The sequence below is a fragment of the Eleutherodactylus coqui genome, chromosome 2, assembly GCF_035609145.1.
Source record: "Eleutherodactylus coqui strain aEleCoq1 chromosome 2, aEleCoq1.hap1, whole genome shotgun sequence".
NCBI classification, from domain to species: domain Eukaryota; kingdom Metazoa; phylum Chordata; class Amphibia; order Anura; family Eleutherodactylidae; genus Eleutherodactylus; species Eleutherodactylus coqui.
The window spans coordinates 204,796,594-204,815,045 of NC_089838.1; the positions used below are offsets into that span (position 1 = coordinate 204,796,594).

Here is an 18,452-nt window from a genome sequence, read left to right on the forward strand (position 1 = left end):
TCTTCACATGGCCACAAATGAAAAACTATTTATAAAACTAGAAAAAAAATCTTATTTTCCTATCATGATCAACTGTTTGTTACAGTATTGTGTTGCAGATATGTCTTCATTTTCCACTGGCCACAATATATAAAATATTGGTTTTACTAATCTGCCATCAGTGTTGGATTGAAGCTTCTAGGGCCCATTGTTGGAAATTGTTCCAACAGTCCACTTTTAATTACATACCATAGTAAATTTTTTTTATCATGGTTCATGCTGGACATATCATTAAAGGGGTTTTGCCATTAAAAAAAAAATCAGTACTGTCTTTGACTGAGGATAGGCGCACAAAAGCTAATAAGTCTGTCTTTGAAAGCATTTGCAATTCAACCTCAGGGGGGGCAGGAGCTACTTCCAAGATGTATTCCCAATTCAAGACACCATGGAGTAAACTCAATAATATGACTAAATGGGAGGAGGAATTGGGAGCGGAGCTTCCAGCATCTGAATGGCATTATATGGCTAATGCAACTGCTAAATTGTCTATAAAATGTATATATTACAGAGGCAGGATATAAGCTCCCTATGAGATGGTACCTAATCCCCCAGAGGCTTTCTAACATGTTCCCAGGGGCATCAGGCTTATGTTTCCGAGGCTGTGAGGGGCAGGGCACTTTCTTACATATCTGGTGGAATTGCCCCAGGTTACGATGATTCTAGATACAAGTTTATAACTTGATATTTTCCATCACAAATCTAAATTTGCGTAAATCCCCATGGGACGCGCTCCTGGGTAGACTGATACCTGATAGACGCAAACATAAGACCCGGTGGGTCTTCTTGTGCTTTTTGTCTGCTCGCATGGCTATCGCGCACTCCAGAAGGAAGGCATCGGTCAGCATAGACCTTCTTAAAGTTTAACTTTCTTGGATTATGACCAATGAGAAGTTGGCTTCCCTGCTAACAGACCAGGAAGAACTCTTCGATCGCACCTGGGCAGCATGGTACAAATATTCTCTAAGCATGAGGATCTGGAACCCTATGGCTGTAAATCAAACTTTCCCTGACAATCCTAGTAGCCGAATAGCGCCTCCTCGACTCCCCCCATTTAAAGGGCAGCGGGCTGAGTGAACCTATGAGAGTGGAGGGACTCAGTGGAACATAGGGAAACGAATTTGCCCAACTTTAACCTAACCCCATCCCTACTTTCCCTTTGTATCTTAACCCGTTACTTCTTTATATGTTGTTGCAGTCGAATTATTAGAACCGTATTTTTATAAACAATATATCTCCTTTTTTTATAGATGAGTAAAAGAGGAATTTTATTTCCTTTAATGTCATTATGTATGCAGGAGGTCTTGTACGGTCATAGTTTTACTGCGTTGTTTACTTATTTTTGTTTGTTTTATTTGAATGTATCATTACTCTTTTGAAAATTAATAAAATTCATGAGAAATAAAAAAAAAATAAAAAATCAATACTTACCTATTCCTCCCCAGGCAGCCTTCTTACGACATCTTCTCCTCACTGATCATCTTCTGGCTCCTACAGTCCCCAGGGTCACGTCACCTCTAGCCAGCTGATTCTTCTTCCGGTGATGAAGCGTACATTGCTGGCATTCTCCTTTCGGCATGTCAGTGTACGTTATGTCACTATTGCCGAGACTGCGCATGCACGTTGGCTCGCAACAATAGTAAATGAACACTCGCAGCGAGACAGCGCGCATGTGCAGTCTTGGCAATAGCCTGGCATTCCCTGCTAGGCAGTGACGTTTACATCACTAGTGACGTAACGTACACTGACCTGTCAGAAGGATACTGCCGAGAATGGGATCCCCAAAACAGGAAGAAGAGGATCCAGCCGGCTGGAGGTGAGGTGACCTGGGGGACTGGAGGAGCCAGGAGAAGATCGTTGAGGAGAAGATGAAGTAAGAAGACTGACGGTCGAGGAATAGGTAAATATTTCTTTTTTTTTCCTTATGACAAAACCCCTTTAAGATCTGTTTTTTTTTTTCTGAACCAGTTCATAAGATATTAAACCTTATCAGCTTCAATGTCAGGTCCTAAAAGGTTTGCCTTCTGCTAAACTTCTTAGACCCATTATTGTATCAGAACCTGGGTTCACCAGAAAACCTTCTTGTATTTTGTTATAACTCTGTTGAACTCTGCCTGCCAAATACAAGCATCTGATGACTGCTATTTCACACACATATCTCATAATTTTGTCAATACTGCACCAAAGTCTACCATTATCAGATTTTTCTTATGGACCCAAAATTCCAACTGATAACTACACAATGTGTTCCACCAAGACCTTCTGGTCATTGGCCCATTGCTATTTAAAAAGGCTTACAACATCTAATATAAATAAGCCTACATGCTTTTTCTTGGACCACACGTTGACCCCTTTGCTGTAACTTTGGTGTATGATGTTGGTGTCATTAGATGACACACATGGTCACCACCGCCATAAAATCATCAAATGTGAGTTTAATACATTCAGGGACCTGTCAGTCAGGCAGGTTGAAAGTTACAATGTTAAGTTTATGGGTGTGCGCTGCTGTGCAGAGGGACAGCGATAGACAGAGAGAGAAAGAGTGATAGAGAGCAATAGAGAGAAAGACAGTGAGAAAGAGCGACAGAGATAGTGATAGAGAGACAGAGAGCAATAGCGAGACAGTGAGAGAGAGCAATAGAGACAGAGAGACAACGATAGAGACAGACACAGAGCAATAGAGAGACAGAGAGAGCGATAAAGACAGTGAGAGAAAGAGCAATAGAAACAGAGAAAGCGATAGAGAGACAGAGCGATAGATAGTGAGACAGATAGATAGAGCGATAGGGAAAGTAATAGATAAATAAAGAGCGTGATAGAGAGAGTGATAGAGAAACAGAGAGCAAAAGAGAGACAGACAGAAAGAGAGAACGATAGAGACACAGACAAATAGAGAGCGATAGCAATTGAGAGACAGAGAGAGCGATAGACAGAGTCGGACAAACAGACACAGACGTGTAGGCTTTTTTATATTACAGTGTTTCCTTTAAAATAAGACACTCTCATATTAATTTTTGCCCCAAAAAGGGTACAGTGTCTTATTTTCGTGGGGGCTTATACTCACCTGGTCCGCAGCATCCCGATGCCTCCCAATGGTCTCCGGCAGCAGCGCTGCGGTAAACTTCGTTCTCCTTGTCTCACAGCTGAGCTTCTGCTGGTGACGGGGCTTTAAATACCCCGCCTCCAGCAAAGCGAGCGCTGTGATTGGCTGATCGAGCGCCAGCAGACAATCACAGCCATTCAGTGATGTCATTCACTGAATGACTGTCAATGATAGAGCGCCAGCTCTGATTGGCTAATCGAGTGCTAGCAGAGAATCACAGCACTCGCTTTGCTGGAGGCGGGGTATTCAAAGCTCCGTCACCAGCAGAAGCTCAGCTGTGAGATGAGGAGGACGAAGTTTACCGCAGCGCCGCCGCCGGAGACCATCGGGAGGCATCGGGACGCCGCGGACCAGGTGAGTATTGACTTTTGCTTCTTTGGGGCACTTTAGCTAGGTCCTATTTTTGAGGGAGGCCTTATATTTTAAGCCTTCCCCGAAAACCTGATAGGTCTTACTATCTGGGGGTAGGACATATTTTCGGGGAAACATGGTAGATATACAAGGTGACACTCTAAATAATCACCTAACCAAGCAGATTTGGAAGTTCACAACCACCACTCTTCAAACACTTTATATTCGCGTAGCGAACATTGGGTCAGTCTAGTGTTGTTAATCTAAACCATGATGCTTCTCTACTATACAGGAGTATATATGATTTAATGGCCATAATCTTTTCTGTCATTACCTTGTCTATATTTGCCTTCAAGGAATGTAAAATTCAGAACACAACCAGAGAATATTGCAAGATATTTGCTGCTGAATGTAGAGGGATCCCCAATTTTGGAAAGTTTCCAGAGTAAGTTTAGATATAGTATAGCGCTATATACTTGCTCATGATTTTATGTTTATTTTGATCAGAATTACTAATAGTTTGCTTTAAATTTATTTTTATTCTGGTTGTAAATCAGTTAGTTATTTTTGGTGTTCTATTTCTTTCTGGTTCAGATCTGCTGTAACCAGCTTCATAGTATTAATAATTTATTAGTAAGAATCTTTATTGACATAGCTCCAACATATTCCGCATCACTTTACAATTCAAATGCTACACGTGCACATAATCAGAGATTACAAAGTAACAAGCTACTTAAAGGGGTTGTCCCGAGGCAGCAAGTGGGTCTATACACTTCTGTATGGCCATAATAATGCACTTTGTAATATACATTGTGCATTAATTATGAGCCATACAGAAGTTATAAAAAGTTTTTTACTTACCTGCTCCGTTGCTAGCGTCCTCGTCTCCATGGTGCCGACTAATTTTTGGCCTCCGATGGCCAAATTAGCCGCGCTTGCGCAGTCCGGGTCTTCAGCAGTCTTCTATGGAGCCGCTCGTGCCAGAGAGCGGCTCCGTGTAGCTCCGCCCCGTCACGTGCCGATTCCAGCCAATCAGGAGGCTGGAATCGGCAGTGGACCGCACAGAAGAGCTGCGGTCCACGAAGACAGAGGATCCCGGCGGCCATCTTCAGCGGTAAGTATTGAAGTCACCGGAGCGCGGGGATTAAGGTAAGCGCTCCGGTAAGCTTCCTTTACTTCCCTGCATCGGGGTTGTCTCGCGCCGAACGGGGGGGGGGGGGGGTTGAAAAAAAAAAAAACCCGTTTCGGCGCGGGACAACCCCTTTAAGAGTTCAAGCAAGAGGTATGAGGGCCTTGCTCACAAGAGCTTACAATTTGAGGAAATTGGGGTGACACAAGAAGTAAAACTGCTTTTTTGCACAATGGTCCAGCCATCTTATACAGAATAGGATAGTGTAGATAAAGCTGCAGTATCTGTGTATGTACAGAAATGAAGATCATTAGGGTGCAAGGGGTGTGGGAGATACTGCTGAAAGATTGTTTTCAGGACGTTGGCATTTGCCTTGTTTCTAAGGGTCATTTTACATGGAACAATTGTCAGGAGCTAAAGAAGTGATGATGACTCAGTGAATGGAGGCAGACTGGGATGCAGATCTCTCCGGCCGCCCGCCTCCATTCACAGTAAACAGGTAGTCATTCATAAATGAACAACTGTCTATTTATATGGGCCAATTAGAGTTTGATTTTTTTATGCCTGCTGAAACTGAATGACGAGTGATAAGCAAACAAATTATTGTTTGTCATTCAGTCGCTGGCAGCATTTACACTGAACAATTAACATTTAGATTCCCACAATGCAATGAGAATCTGAATAATCGTTCTGTGTAAAGCAGCCCTAATAGACACTACGCATTTTAAATGGTTTAAGCAAATTGTTCTTTTGAAGAAAAAATTTTGTAATGTCATTATGATGATGTTTTCCATCAACACACTAGCTATACATTTCACCAGAAACACTATATCATGAGCAGGTTTGTTGGAATTTTCATGCAAAACAGCACATTTTGGTGCACGGCCAAAATTATCTTTTTGACCAGGAACAGCAAAATTAAATTAACCTGGCCATAGACATTAGACAGTCATCACCTGATATTGACTAACATGCTAATGGGGGAATGGGTTAGGGAGGATAACGTTAAACACCAAATAATAGCAATATTCAAAATATGTGCAAACTGAAAATCCTACTTAAAAATTGAAAATATGTAGAGCCTGCCTGTTGTCCGCGACCTTCTATTTCATGACGATAAATGCAATGCAAGTGTTTCTTAGTATTGTAATTATTATAGGGATCTTGAATATTGTCATATCTTATCTACATTCAATCCAGGATCTTACCTCTGAACTTGATTTATCGACTTGCCAACAATATCCCCTATGCTACCGTAGAAGAGGACCTGGATGGCAGATTTGAGAAGTACTGCATCATAGATCGTTCACGAAAATTATACATGAAAAACAACACAGAAATTGAGCAGAAATGCTGCACTTTTCAGCACTGGGTGTTTCAGTGGACAAATGGGAATTTCCTTGTCACCACTCTAGAAGGTGAGAAGCACTAAGACAAAGCACTTTTTTTATTTTATACATGCACGGATGCACTTATTTTCTTATTTATTTTCCAGGTGTGGGATGGAAACTAACCAATATAGGAATTGCCACAAAATCCAAAGGGTGAGTAAAAAGAAGAGAAGACATCAGATGACATCTAGAGACAATGAGGCCTTTAGAGCATAGGTCATATTGCCAGATTTTACCACACCCAAGGTCCACAGTTAAATGTAAAGGAATATTTCCATTGGAGGCATTTATAGCATATTGACAGTATATACCATAAGCTGCTAGATCCAAAGGATAAAAAAGGGGATCTTCCATCACTTTCCTCATTGAATAATAAACATGAATTTTATGTCATCTTCATAATTAAAAACAACACTATGTTTTGGTGGGGATTATTTAGATTTTTTTAATTACAAATATGGGGAAAGGTTTTTTGCAAACTTTTATTACCTTTTATTTTTTAAATAAAACTTTTTTCAACTAATTTAGTAAAATTGTTTTTAGTCCACATAGAGGACAAGAACTTGCGATCACTTGATCGCTCCTGCAGTATGATGTAATACCATAGTATTACATTATACCAAAATATAACAGGCAGTCTTTCAAGACACAACACAGGCATCGCTTGATAGGCAATCTGCAATGGCTGCCCTGGGGGCTTTCGAAAGACCCCCAGCTGGCATGGCAACCAAACATCACCTCGTGATCTCATTGCGGGAGGCCATTTGAGACCCCCGAACTCTGATCGGGGCATTTAAATGCCACTGTCAGAATTACGGGCGAGTGTCAGCTGTAAGAAACAGCTGGCCCCATGCCTTGTATGGAGGGAAATCGATCCCCCTCCATACAAACCCCAAACCTCCATGATGTAACTGTACGTCATGGAGTGTTAAAGGGGTTAATAATCAAGATGAAATAAAGTTCATATGTTTTATTCAATTTAGAGAGTGCTGAAAGATCCCCTTTTATTCTTTGGCTCTGTTGCTGAAGCAGCTTTTCCTCTTCCCTGCAGCTCCTTGAGCTTGAAATGTCATTGATTTGATCTGATTGTAGTGGGCTCACTTAATTGGTTTGTTCTGATAAGTTCATACATGGGGGTCCCTTACACCCCTGTTCAGCACTCCAGAGGAGAGGAGACAAGGTAGTTAGTTGCTCATGCACAATTTTATCTCCATTGTAGTTCATGGCAGATATGGAAAAAATGAACAATTCACAACTGCCATAACGTATGCTAAGCTACCTTTACATCTTTTCTCCCTTTCGAATTTGTTGTGTCGAATCTATCAAACATTTTGTGTGTGTGTGTGTGTATATATATGTGTGTGTGTATATATATATATATATATATATATATATATATATATATATATACACACACACACACACACAAAACCCAATTATGTCTGTGTGTTCATCGTTGGAGGTTACACAGAATGGCTTCAATGACCAGAGGTTGTGCACACCTACATTAGAAAATACGTCATTCTGAAATTATTTTGCTCACACAGACTCATTGTAAAAAAAAAAATCAGGCACCTATAAGAGGGCATTGCAGAAAACTGACCCCTTAAAGACAGACTCGAGTACCCTGTTGTATCGCCTCTAGCTGGATGCAAAATGTGATACGGGTGGGCATGGAAGCATACAGGTTCCATATAGTATCCTGTGGCATATAAATCCAAATTTTCTATAACTGAGCCTCTAGATCATGCGAGCTCGTAGGCTGTCGAAATTGGTGTCCCAGATGGTCCCATACATGTTCTATTGAATATTACATTTGTAGTCACCTATGTTGAAGACTATTTTTTAGAATATAATAGAATCTGCTATATATTAGCAACTACATTTATCATCCTCTTAGTGATGGAGTTTTTTTTAAAGTTTTTTTTCTACTTACAATTTTTTAAAAGGGGGAGAAAAAAATGAAACTCCTTTATTTATCCATTGATGTAGGTGTATGGAAGCTTTTTTTTCTGGTACGAGTTGTATTTAATGTACCATATAATGTACTGAAAAACGTAAAAAAATTCTAAGTGGAGAGAAATAGAAAAAAAATGAAATTCCGCTATCTTTTGTTGCATCTTGTTTCTATGGCACACAAACTGCAAGAAACAGACAGCACTCGGGATGTATGGAGAGAGATCACCCCGTGATCTCCCTCCATACACATCCTGCAGTGGCAGAATGTAAGAACTCTATAGGGCGGTCACTAAGGGGTTATATTTGTTTATACAATCATTTTTTTCATTGTTCAAAAATCTACTTAATAAAAAGTCATGTTAGAAAAAAAAAATGAATGGCGGAATATGCATTTTTCCTTAATGTATGGAATAGCATAGTCAACTGCACTATTCTATACATAGAAATACAGTAACAATGTATACTGCGCAGTAGTAGTTTTTTTTATAATGAGTTACTATGAGTGACATATGATACTGTATTCCATACAGTTGCATGTCAGAGGCTTCTGCCTTTTATTAAACGTATATATTGGGGATTACCAAAGCATAGTTCCTTTGGAAGACTTAAATGTTTGGTGGGTGGAGCCTTACGTTGTGATTCTTCTGAATTTTATTTCAATCACAATGGCCTGTCATGTGACCTTAGATTTATTGCTGAGCTGTTGAACATGGTTGGTCTAAAGACCCATTTACACGGAGCGATTATCGTTCAAAAATCGCTAAAAAGCGATTGTTTGAGCGATAATCGTTGCGCCTAAACGCGCAGCCATCATGCACTTTTCGGGCTCTGCTAGCCTATCGTTAAACTCAGTCCAACCTAAAAATCGACTTTCAGCCTTATCAGCAATTCTCCGCGGGTAGTGCTGATAGCATTGTTTCCCGCTAGAGAACAAAGAAACTGAATGCAATTAAGAGCCCTCGGGCTATTAACTGCCTTCAGCTAATGCTTCATTTGCACACTTACGGTAATTGCTCTTCGGTAGCTGAGTAGCTACCTAATAGTTTATGCAAAATGATCGCTCAAAGCGGTCACTCAAACTGTCGTTTGAGCAATCTTTGAGCGATCATCACTCCAGGTAAATGGGCCTTAAGTTCTGACTAAACTGGTTTACAAGCTCTACTAACACATCCCTTATTTGCACGTTAATATGCCTAAAATATACCTAAATTATCAGAATACGTCCAAAACAATATATGTAAATATATACTATTAAATAAACAAAGTGTCAGATCCTTCTTATCTGATTCGAGAACCTAATTTAAAAAATAGAGTTTAAAATGATGAGGAGGTAAAAAAGAACAGAGCAGAATATAAAAGGTCCCTCTTCACATGCAAATGCCAGACTTCCACAATACGCCGACACATTTAAATTTCACTATTCGTACAGGAGTTGGCTTTGTGGTTGTGAATTTGTATAACAGGAAAAAGCTTTTTTAGTGGCTAACAAGATACTGCACATTGTTTCTTTTTTGTAAAAGTTACATCATACTATATCTAAGTTTTTGCGTCTTTTCCAGATATCAAGGACTAAAAGAGAGCTGCTACCCCGAGATCCTGGAGGAATTTCCTTCAGTTCACCAGTGCAATAGTTATTGTGAAATGCTGGGCCTTAAGTCTCTAAAAGCAGCGGAAAGTCTGCAACCTCCCTCAAAGTCAAAGGGCTCAAGAAGTCCTCAGATGGGAAGAAAAACGGGCTCTGCTCAGTCAAGCCCACAGATGCCAAAGAAAGCTACGTTAAGCCCGCAAACTGCTAGAAAAGGTGGCGTCAGCCCTAAATCCACAAGAAAAGCCACAGAGACAGGAGATGCACACTCAGGTCCCAAAAACAAAGGAAGTGAAGGGCTAACAATTCCGAAACCACAATAAAACCTGAAAATATGCCTTCGTGGTACATGCTATACCCGAACTTGACAGCACCAGCTATTTTAATGAATAGATTAAGCAAACCTATAGGATGCACTAACGTACTTCTTCTTCTCTGTTTTACATACCATAACGGAGTGGCTGTGGACAGCCTGACCTGTTTGGGGTTTATCTGAAATGGAAGGTGAGCTATGAAGGTGCATTTACTCTTGCCACAAAGACTAAGTACTCTAAAGACGATATCTATGTTTTCTATATTGATGCTTAAAAAGGAGCATTGTGTTTTAAGACAAAACAACAATTCTAATATGCAATGCACAAAAATGAATGTGGACTACAAATCTCTGCAAAGATTTGTTCAGTAAGCGCAAGGTTAAATGTACTTGCTGCAAATATTTGGTTATAGAACCATCACGTACGACCAGTGGATAATGTACACTATTTCAGAAAATCCAGAATATTTTCTCCTTACTTCATGACTCGGACTGACACTATACCACCTTCTTCTTTTGCTTTGTGTCACAACAGTATTAACACAAAAGTGATTTCTAGTCCAGAGATGAATGTTAATCCAGTCATTCATGTGAATTTTAATTTTTCATGTGAAAATTGCCAAGCTATCGCAAAAGTACCAGAGCTGGGATGCCATCTTATTCTTACGACTAATATAAGAATGGGAGCTATGGCTCCCTGCGCCTCACTACATGATAAAGAATCACAAAGGCAAGGTGTTAATTCTCAGGAGAAAGTGTGGTCTTTTTTTTGCACTGAAAGAAGTGTTTGCTAAATCTCAGGGTGTTTCTCCCAAAGTCAATCATGGGATGTCTTCTAGGCTATATTTAAACGGGATGTTAATTATATCAACAGCATAAGACTGTTCTCGACAAACCTATGAAAAGACATCAGATACTGGATGTAGTAACATCATTGAGCAGAATTTTGACTAAGTCCTAAACTGTTGGACTAGTTCTGGTGGTTTCTTTATGTCTCTAGGGTGATCACAGCACTTTCTAGTTAATGAATGCAGTTCATAAGATTCTGAAAATGAGTAAATTATCTTAATTTTGATAATTGTCTGACAACTGAGCCCAAAGGAAACAGGCTCAACATCAAAGAAACCATCTGTGCTACTTGCTTTGCATGAAATTAGGCTTTTGGTCTACTTGAACCCTAACTCCACTTGCAAAACCAATTTTCTGTAATCCAATACTAAAATGTTGTGTAACAGGCAACATAATCTGCTCGAATCTTCTCTTCTACTGCCTCATTCTCCCCAGTTGTCAGCCACTCAATTGCCATGGTAGTAACAGTACTGAGGACCTTCCATAATATAGATTGCAAGTTGCAAACGGCATCTGATAACTATGAACGGGAGGAACAGGCACAAAAGATAGGGAGAAGGAAGGTCAGATAAAGAAATGCAAGTATGAGTATACAGTTGGGATTTTTGTTACTAAGTGGAGTCAGGCTTTGAGTCTGAAGTAGATCAAATCAGTTATCAGAATGACCTCATCTCACCTTGACTTTTCATTACATTAGGGCAGTGTCCCCCAACCAGTGACTGGGCGTCCAACATGCAGCTCTCCAAATGGTGGTAGCTCTGTTGTGCCCTAGTAACACTAAGGATATCATATTATTGAAACTAAAGTAAAAATTAAATGTCTGTTATTGCTAGGGTAATTTTGTCATATCTTTTTATAGACGTTTTCTCTTTTAATAGCCAGTGTGGATCAACACCACCTATCTTATTGGAAATTGACTTGTGAGGTAGAAAAGTTTGTGGTCCTCTGTGATACAACATATAGTTCCTAATCTCAGTGCCAGTCTTGTAAGATATGCATTTCAACTCAAAATTTCTGAGAATACATAGACTGATGAAGCAAAATCAATTCAGTTAGCAGGAAAATAATCAAAAAACCATTTCATTCAGGGACACTACAGAGGTAACAGTCACACTCAGGTCTTGGTGACACAGGGGACCCAAATGCCTCACTGCTGCAAAAGAAGAAATAAGTGTTATAAGTGACATATGGTAGGTGGACAGTGGTTGAAGATCTGGCGCCAGGCACAGCTCTCCAGTGCAAAGTAGCAATAAGAGTGTGAATAATATTTTTTATTGCATAAAATTTAAGAACCAGCCAGAAACGAGTTTTGAGGCACAGCCTTTTCTTCATTTAAGCTTAGATGGGACACTATAATAAATGATATAGTAAAAAGAGGGGGATGCAAAGCAAAAAATTAAAGGAAACAAAGAAAAAAATAGAATGGAAGCTCAAGAGTTAAAATCAAAATATGATGTACATAATAAATTTAAGTATGAAGCACATCTATAAATTTAGTGAAGATACCAATTTAACCCCCAAAAGACAATTCAAATCTTTGGGCACTCGTCCCAAAATAAGATAATAAGATAGCCTAACCCACAAGCACCTATCCCTACAACTACACCACAGCATAAACTTCCCATCAACACCTGTACCACTACACAACTTGCCTCTCCGGCCCCTCTGGGAGGGAAATGGAAGACGACGAGGTGCTTCCAAACCTATTTAAGGGGAGGAAGCCACATCACTTTCCTCCCTTTCCCTTCCACCTACCACATGTTCAAGTATTCCAATGGTACGAACAATCCAACTACCATAGAGCTGAAAATGAACAGCAAGCCATTTACTGGAGATAAGATAGAATGAATCTTTTCCTCTACTCTTCACTGATCATTGTGTACAACACCCCTAGAACGGATCCCAATACTGGGTATTTTGTCGACCCAAACACCCCACAAACCCTAAAAAGCCCATCCACATTCATACAGTCCAATAATTCCATTTCTTTTTTAGACCTTCCGCCGTCATTTACACCAACCCCTATGTAAGAAAAGAAAACTAGAGACAATGGTAAAACTAGAAGGGGAAAAAGAGGCAAGAAAAAGAGTAGAGAAATCAAACCCAAAGAGGATAAAAACCATACTAAACACATCCTCACATAGGCAGAATGGGATTTGTTAAATAAAGGCCTCTCTTTTTGCCCCAACACCAAGCCCAAGGAATTCGAACTCTTTGTTAATATTAACACTTGTATTCGGAAACTCTCTTTGACCAGACATTTTGCCATGATGCAAAAAAATTAGGAACTATCCTGAGAATACAAATACTGGCCTTTCCTTAACCCCTACATCATCGCCAGCACCCATTTGAACTAATTTAAAAGTCTCCTTTTTCCCAATCCACTATAGAGGGAATTTTATTGAAACTTTTTTTAGTTTAGTAATTGCAGATTTCAGAGAAATAAATAAAAGATGTTGCATCAATAAGAATCTTAGCAAAGTCGAACATTTGGCTGTATCATTAAACAATAACCAGGATCTTATAATAAAGAATGCCAATAAAGGCGGTGGGGTTGTCCTACAAGATGAAAGTACATACAATAGTGAGGCTATGCGTATACTGTCCGACATTGATTATATCCCACTCCCTCATGATCCCACTTCCTCCACACCAGAAAGTTTCATTAACCTTATACATGAAGCCTTCACAGATAAAATCCTTATCAAGAAAAAGAATTTATTATTATTGACAACCCCCGTTTACCTATTTTTTACTATCTCCTAAAGATTCACAAAGACCCCGTTAACCCACGCATCAGACCAATAATATATGTAAACCAGTAACCTCTCACATCATAATGACATCATTTTACAAAATTATGGAAAACATTTAGATTCTTACCAAAAAGACACCGCATCTCTCATCAGCATTATATTGAATGTGATGTGGCAACCAACATACAAATGAGCAACTCTGGACGTCACATCTTTGTATTCTAACATTCCACATGACCTTAAAAAAGATTTATAACTGAAAGTAGCATCTTCAGTTCAAAAAATAATGTGTTTTTTTTAAATTCCCAAATATACAAACAGAATAAGGGTACAGCTATGTGGATGTGTTTCACGCCCAGTTTTGCCAATAAATTTATAGGGTAATTTGAAAAAAAAACCAAAACTATATTGCTTCCAACCATAGATGGTACAAAAACATTATTCTATACAAGTGGTACATAGATGACCTATAATTTATTAGGGGAGGATCAAAAGAAAAATTGTAAAAAAGTTTTACTTCATATTTAAACCACAATTGGAACTTAAATTTTACAGGTAAGATTTCTTCTATTGAGTATTTAGACTTCACATTGAGTCAAAAAAGTCATTACGATTTTAACTATTCCCAATAGTTGAGGAGTGCACCATCAATTTTTTCCAAGAATAACTGGCTGCTTCCGATGTGATAGAAAGAAATGCAAATGCTCCGAAAACATTAAGAACAAATGTACCTCCTTTATCACTGGTGAATTATTTCCCATCAAAACTGTCCTGAATTGCTTTTCTAACTTCGTCATCTATTTATTAGCATGCCCCTGTCATTTACAGTATATCAGTTAGGCTGCCTGCACACGGGCGGAAATCCCGCCGCGGGATTTCCGCCACTGAAAGTTTGCATAGGAGTGCATTACAATACGCACTCCTATGCAGACGGCCGCGGTTTGGCCGCGCGAAATCTCGCACGGCAAACAAACCGCGGCATGTCCTATTTTTGTGCGGGGCACGCACTCACCCGGCCACCGGCTCCGGTCTGCGCATGCGCCGGCTGCGCTGCAGCCGGCACATGAAAGAGCCGGGGCCGCCAGGCGCGGGAGAGTACGCGCTCGTCCCTGCAGGCTCCCGGGTCGGGTCCCGCAGCGAGAATTCTCGCTGCCGGATCCGACCCGCTCGTGTGCAGGCGGCCTTACACTACTCAACCCGAGATGTCATATCAATAAACAGAGGTCAAATGTCAACAAGTTTCTCAAAACACAGTATTTCAAAATATGCATCAATTGTCCACACTAGTGATTCGAGCGCCCTCGAAATCACCATAATAGAACAAATAGCAGCCTCAGAAATAAATTAATTTGAAAATCCAATACATTTCCTATTTTTTCAGTTTTTCAAATCTAACACCCTGATACCAATAGGTCTGAACAAAACCCTTGAGGATATCTTTGAAATTTAATACTTATATACCTAGATTTTGAAATAGCCGCTTCTCTCCTTTTTGCCTCATTGTTCATACTCTTGTACATTATTCTTGTATACTCCAGGTTTCATGTTCCCATTACCCATCATCTTTCCATTACTTCAGTTTATGTACAATATATTCCCATTCGCTCCTCTCCAATGTACATTCCAGGTTTTCCAAAAAGCCGTTCTCTAATCGTCTCACTCCACCACATTATTCCTAACCTATATTTCCTGTTGCCAGTTCCATACTTTCTGCTCCCTGTTTACATGCAGCCCCATTTTAGTAGACAGTCCCACACTATTTCTTCACCTTCCAGCCCCCCACATAAGCCGATCCTTCCTTCTCAGCCTTTCATCCTTCTCCAAATATTTCCATACTTTGCTCTAGTACATTTACAGCCCCATCTGTATACTAGCATGCATATTCCCATTCCTATTCCCGTCCTATTCGTGTACACCTCACTCATATACAGTCTCATTTTCATTCTGTGCCCCCTCCCCACAGCTTCCTCTCCCTGTGGTCATGCATCCACCAGCCCTATTCTCTGTTCCCAAGTGCGTATTCAGCAGTTATCTTTATTATTTTCACAATAGTAGCCATCCAATACACTAATTGAAGCTTTACACTGAGCACCACTGATACAAAGTCCCAGCAGTACTATGCTGGGGATGATTGCGCAATGGCTGGTCTCCACTGCGCAGGTGCAGTATTTCGGCATGCACTCCTTCTCCTGCCATGTCTGGCTATATTTCCCTGACAGCAGAAAATACCTGAAATCCTGCGCTTCTGAACCCTTCCCTTTCCCTCTGGCAGGAAGTACAGTTTCAGTCTTCAAAAGTCCCTTAGCCACACTCCATTATTTCATATAGTCTCTATTAACCCCTCTCTTACCACCACTGTATATACAGTCCTCAGCTATACTCCATCTTTCATAAAGCACCCATTGACCCCTCTCCTGCCATCACCTTTTAACCCTTTCCAGTTACATTCTGTATCACCTCTGCTTCATCCTAGTCACATACATATTGTCCTACTATATTAGCTAATACGCCGTATAAACTATCCATCCACAGTACAAAATCCAACGCCACACACACACATCAGGGGCATATACACTAATAGAGGTCAATACATACATGTCTACATATCTGCATACACCTTAGTATAAGTTCTTTTACGTTGCCGTTCCAGGTGTTCCACCATGTCAGCTAATAGGCACAACCAGTTATCCCATTACTGTAGTAGCCAGTTGGTAAGTCAATTTGTCTGATATTTTGCACTCCTGAAGTCCACAATCTCAGTTCCTAAAGTATACTAACCCTGAAATAATACATTTCTCATGCCCCTCCTTGACAGTTTTAGACATTAGTCTTTATACACTGCTTTTAATGATAACACCTGTGTACCGCTCTGTATAAACTCTGATGGCAAATATTCCTTTTGAATTTTAAAGTGTACCCATAAATTGTTGTTAGAAAATATTACATTATTAATTAATTTTTATATATTTCATCTTGTTTTGTGCGTTTTCTTTTTTATGTGTATGCATGTATGCACACATGCATATTTAGGAATGTGTATGCAGGTATGTATGTGTTTGTACATATATACATATGTATACACTAGTTTTATCTATCCATTTTTCTACTACTGTTTTATACGCCTGTTTATTATTTTTTATTCATGTTTAGTATGAAATATGAGACTATTGTTACCCGTTAAGGTGATAATTATTTCTTATTCAGTTTTAGTTCTCTTAAAGGGGTTGTCTCGCGAAAGCAAGTGGGGTTAAGCACTTCTGTATGGCCATATTAATGCACTTTGTAATGTACATCGTGCATTAAATATGAGCCATACAGAAGTTATTCACTTACCTTCCCTGCGCTGGCGTCCCCGTCTCCATGGCTCCGTCTAACTTCAGCGTCTAATCGCCCAATTAGACGCGCTTGTGCAGAAGGGTCTTCTGCCTTCGGGTCTGTCCGGCAGCAGCGGCGTTCTGGCTCCACCCCCTTCTACGCGTCATCGTGTAGCTCCGCCCCGCAAGCGCGTCTAATCGCGCGATTAGACGCTGAAGTTAGACGGAGCCATGGAGACGGGGACGCCAGCGCAGGAAAGGTAAGTGAATAACTTCTGTATGGCTCATATTTAATGCACGATGTATATTACAAAGTGCATTAATATGGCCATACAGAAGTGTATAACCCCACTTGCTTTCGCGAGACAACCCCTTTAAGCTTTGAAATCTGACATGAATTATAATATATTAGATTAATGTAACAGTTTTATTTTACTCTCATATAACACGCATTTTTTGTTTTGCCTCTTATTCCATCGTATTTTGTGCTTCATACTTAAGTTTATTATGATTTTGATTTTAATTCTTCCATTTTATTTGAGTCTTTGTTTCCCTTTAATTTTTCGCTTTTTTTTTTTTAACTATATCATTCATTATAGTGTCCCATCCCACCTTAACTAAAGAAGAGGCTGTGCCTCGAAACACAGCTATCTTGCTGGTTCTTACATTTTATACAATAGAGAATATCATTCACACTCCTATTGCCACTTTTCACTGGAGAGCTGTGCCTGGCGCCAGATCTTTAGCCATTTCCCATACGTTGCATGACCTGTGGTCTACAGGTTTGGACTGTCTGGCAGCACCTCCGCACATGCACGTTCACCACCAATGAAAAATAAAACACCAACACAGGATACCTCCACCTTTCTCTTTTTCAAGCATTTACATATGGAGGGCCTTAATACAGAATTTGTAATGGAGCCCATGAGCTTCCAGTTAGGCCCCTGATCATTTGACTCTCCAAGGAAATTGATTAATATATTATCTGCCTTTGGGAGGCTTGTTTTAAATTGGACAGAGTGAAAAAGTGACATATGTGACATTCTTCAATCCTGAAATTTTTTATCTTCTCAACAGAACCACAGTAGAATACTTTTTCATGTTGTCTTTCTTTATTCTCTATTGCTCATATGGGGACACATTTGTCTACTAGGAGCAGGACATGAATACAAAATGTGGTCTGCAAGGATAACTGATAAATTGCAATTTGTGTTTTAAAATTTCATTTTTGCTTTTTAGGCATGTTGGAATGTTATAGAAAACAGATGAATACAACATTTTATTTCATGGTTTGGAGCTATTAATAAAATTGGTGCCTCACCACCATAACTAAATAAAGCAGTTCTGAGACAATCACATTTGGCTATGAAATTATGTGTGGTGCTCTGAAGGCAAAGTGACTACAGAAAAACTGCTAGCCAATGTAAATCACGGCATGTACTGTTCATGTATAACAACTCTCCTTTTAGTGATCCCCTCAATGTGTTGGTAATTTAAGATATTCCAGTATATTTCCAAATGATTCTCAGTATGTCAGACACAGACATTGGAGATGTTTGTTTTGCAGAGGGTGGTCATGGACTTAATTTGTGACCAAACTTCTGCTTAATGTATTCATAGCTGTGAAATTCTGCATCACAGTGCTCTCTAAAAGTCACTTTGCCTT

General features: G+C 39.8%; 1 protein-coding gene across 2 annotated transcripts in view; it reads left to right on the forward strand.

Moving 5' to 3' along the window:
* Nucleotides 1-16,701, forward strand: part of ALPK3 (alpha kinase 3) — a 108,579-nt gene extending 91,878 nt beyond the window's left edge. For both annotated transcript variants that reach the window (XM_066592277.1, XM_066592278.1), the window contains 4 exons: nt 3,847-3,935; nt 5,820-6,037; nt 6,115-6,163; nt 9,529-16,701. In XM_066592277.1, coding sequence (XP_066448374.1) covers nt 3,847-3,935; nt 5,820-6,037; nt 6,115-6,163; nt 9,529-9,877 — 705 coding nt within the window. In that variant the 3' untranslated portion in view covers nt 9,878-16,701. The remainder of the gene's footprint in view (nt 1-3,846; nt 3,936-5,819; nt 6,038-6,114; nt 6,164-9,528) is intronic.
* Nucleotides 16,702-18,452: the final 1,751 nt, after the last annotated feature.